At 47.7% G+C, this 3,320-nt stretch overlaps 1 protein-coding gene across 1 annotated transcript; it reads right to left on the minus strand.

The window, feature by feature from the left end:
- Nucleotides 1-1,898: 1,898 nt before the first annotated feature.
- On the minus strand, nt 1,899-3,320 carry I303_101498 (uncharacterized protein; the record flags this gene model as incomplete). Its single annotated transcript, XM_018405710.1, has 2 exons — nt 1,899-2,909; nt 2,976-3,320. The coding sequence occupies 2 exons, from the start codon at nt 3,318-3,320 to the stop codon at nt 1,899-1,901; spliced, it is 1,356 nt and encodes a 451-aa protein (XP_018265991.1).

Raw genomic sequence — 3,320 nt, forward strand, 5'->3', positions numbered from 1 at the left:
CGCGTACTCGCACTTGTCCCAGACTATATGCTTGACGAGGTCCTTTGTATCTCGGAGAACATATCACCGGATGCTGAACGAATAGCTTTGTTGATATTGGCTGCGAAAGGAGTTACCAAACTTTCGGATTCGGAGTCGGATCGGGAGGTAATCTAGTTAAGCTTTATCAAAATCAAAGTGAGAGGGAACGGCGATAAGGGACGAACGAAGCTCAAAAGGTTACACACAGATAGAACGTGAACCTCGCAGGCTCGTGGCAAGTTCAGAGATAGGAAGATAGCGATGACGTCTGTATTGCACAGTTCAGAGACGTGATCTCATGTCTACACGCCTAAGATATCACAAAACCTTGATACCGCAGGTCCAGCAATCGGATATCTGGTACTAGTACGCGTCGATCGGTGGGACTTGCCTGAACATGACTCTTGACTCATGTGAAATAGAGGGAAAAGACACGTCTATCACCTAAACCTTAAATATCAGGCACAGAATCGTGCCCTCCTTTGGGGAATAACTGTTTGTCAGCAAAGAAACATAAATCGCCACATGGAAGAACAAGCTCTTTCTGTCTCACGACTGAGTGAGAAAGGTTTTGATGGAAGGCGTGAGAAGCTTCTTTCTAAACATCTCACCGCGGGTGTAAGCGGGAGTTGTCTCCGTCTGAGGTAAGCTCAGTACGCAAGAGGGCCAGATCATTGTAGCCGATCCTCAGCAAGGTGACAAATACCGGCTGTGTCATGCTTTCGATCAGAGTCAAGTTGTCATACTGGCTTGCTTCCTTCCTGTTGCGAGGCCGTCGGTCGATATCCAGTATCCGCATACCTCAGGCGATAGAGAGGTGCAGAATAGACATATCTCCGTTTTCCACATGTGAGGTACAAAACGAAGTCGTATGAAAAGGTCTCGTTCATCGTCGTAGGCATGCATGCAATGGACCTTACGCTTGAGCTTGAGCTTATGTTGAGCTACGTCTGTTAACTGTACCTACCAAAGCGAAGTTTGTCACAAGTCATGCGGAAGGTTCTTGTTCTGTTCTGTTCTCGGCTTTTGTATTTCGATTTGCATTTATGTTTTCGGACCTTTTAAGGGCGGGCACGGCCTGTGAGCAGGTCCATGCAGGGATATTCGGGTCCCTTTTCCAACCTGACCTGTCTCGTCGATGAAGACCGACGTCGTTGGTCTTTTCGACTTCAACAAAGACGATTGCGTATAGCTCATAGACTTGCTAAGATGGAGGCGTATTCTTGGCTTTGTCAACGAGCAAATACGACGCTCGCTTGCGACACCTTCGATTTTCGGGAAGTAGATGAAGATCTCTCTTAATGTGATTACTGTCTGCTGAGCTTATTTATTACCATATACGTATGTAAGCTCTTTCTGGGAGTACTCATGCCAAAGGAACAAGGGCAAGGCATGAAACGAGATCACCTGATGTTAAAATGGGATTATAAACGCCTCCAAGGTGAAATCTGTTGTACGTATGCGCTCTTGTGGAAGTCGCAAGCCATTCCATCGACTCGTTGGAATCCTTCTCGTTCCTATGAGATGCAGACTGTGTGGCAAATTTTGCAACTTTGATGAAGTGAGCTCAGTTGGTTTGCTCTGTTATGGTCTGACAAGCTTCGCTGTGGCAAGTGATCATGGTAGGGTCATATACTGTATTCATCGTATACTGTACAAATGATGGCATTAATATATGTATGTATAGATATGGTGTCTATTTTCCATTGATCTCTACTGTCAAGCCCAAAGTCGTGAGTAACATGAGTATAATAATGCTAAGTGTACAATATGATGCGTTGTAAGATGTTAGATGCAGATATATTTGATCAAATGCAGTTTCGCAAGAAACGAGATAGATAAGTCGAAATCAAACAAAGTGTGATATTGTAATTTGTTTAACGGAAGAATGGGTTTGGGGAATTTGCTGTTGATATGTCTGGCGATATTGGATTGACCCTCAATTCCGATATCGACGAGGGTGTTTTCCCCTTGAGAATCTCGAAGAATTGCGACTGGTGGTACTGTTGATGAGGCAAGGTGAGGCCACCCTCGGCGATGAGTTGGGGAGTGGGAGGTAAAGAGCCGCCGTTGGACGAGGAGGATCGTGATCGATGAACGGGAGAAGAGTAAGATAGTGATAATGGTCCTGATCCTGATCCTGATCCCGAGTCGGCTCTTAACGATGGGGTTTCCAACTCGTCAAAGACAAAAACCGTGTTATCTTCTGTCACTTGAGACCAATCGCACTGGACGCCATTGTCGACCTCGCATTCCTCCGGGATCTCCTGGACGGGCAACAATGCCTCTACGCTTTGGTATTGAGGCGTCGGCGCAGCAGAAGTTTGGTTTTGCGCTGCGTAATGAGCTAGTCGCAATTCCTCCTCGCCCATGGTAAAGGTCTCGACCTCCATGACGAGTTTCCTCAGAGCTGCTAGAGAAATTCGGTCGGCAGGATTGATGGTAAATATTTGTTGTAGGACGAAGAGACATTGTGATGAGATGGGTAAGATGCGTCGCAGGAAGTTTGGGTCATTGAGGAAGGAGTTGAAGGATTCGTCGGATGGTGATGCGATCCGCCAGGGGTTTCGTCCGCATACCAGGTTGACCAGTATCACACCCAATGACCAGACGTCTCCGGGTCGTGTGGGGTAAGAAGTGTTGTCGGGGAACCAGTCTCCGAGGCACTCAGGAGCGATGTAGAAGGTTGATCCACAGCCAAACTCGCTTGATTCTTGTTCAGAAGTGGCCAGTCCAAAGTCACATATGCGCACTCGGGTACCGTCGTGTGAACAGACAATGTTTTCAGGCTTGATGTCTCGATGACTTATACCCAAAGAATGGAGCCATGCTACACCGTCCAGCAGTTGTAAGAAGACATCGCGTATGAGTTCGTCGTCGCCAACGTACTGTAGAGACCAAGTGGCATTAGCATCGAGTGGCAACGAGCGAGATTGGTAGGAGAATGGGCTTACGCGTTGTTTGTCCGTTATCATGGCGAACAGATCACCCTCCTCACCAAACTCCATGACCACGTATACACTGTCACCCTCTTCGATCATCCTGTCCATGGCTATTATACTAGGATGGGCAGACGCGAGTCGATGCAAGGCAATCTCACGACGTTGGAAGTGCTTTTGCCGCGAATCGAGACCGTGTCGTCGAAGACACTTCACGGCTCGCCACAGCGGTTGAGCGTATTTGTAGTCGACGGCAAGGTATACGACGCCATAAGCACCGGTGCCAATGACTGAGGTGAGTTCGAGGCATCCATTGTCGATGACTCTTGGAAGCGCTTGAGTTGAGCAAGAGGCGTTCAT

This window comes from Kwoniella dejecticola, chromosome 2, assembly GCF_000512565.2.
Source record: "Kwoniella dejecticola CBS 10117 chromosome 2, complete sequence".
Taxonomy (NCBI): Eukaryota; Fungi; Basidiomycota; class Tremellomycetes; order Tremellales; family Cryptococcaceae; genus Kwoniella; species Kwoniella dejecticola.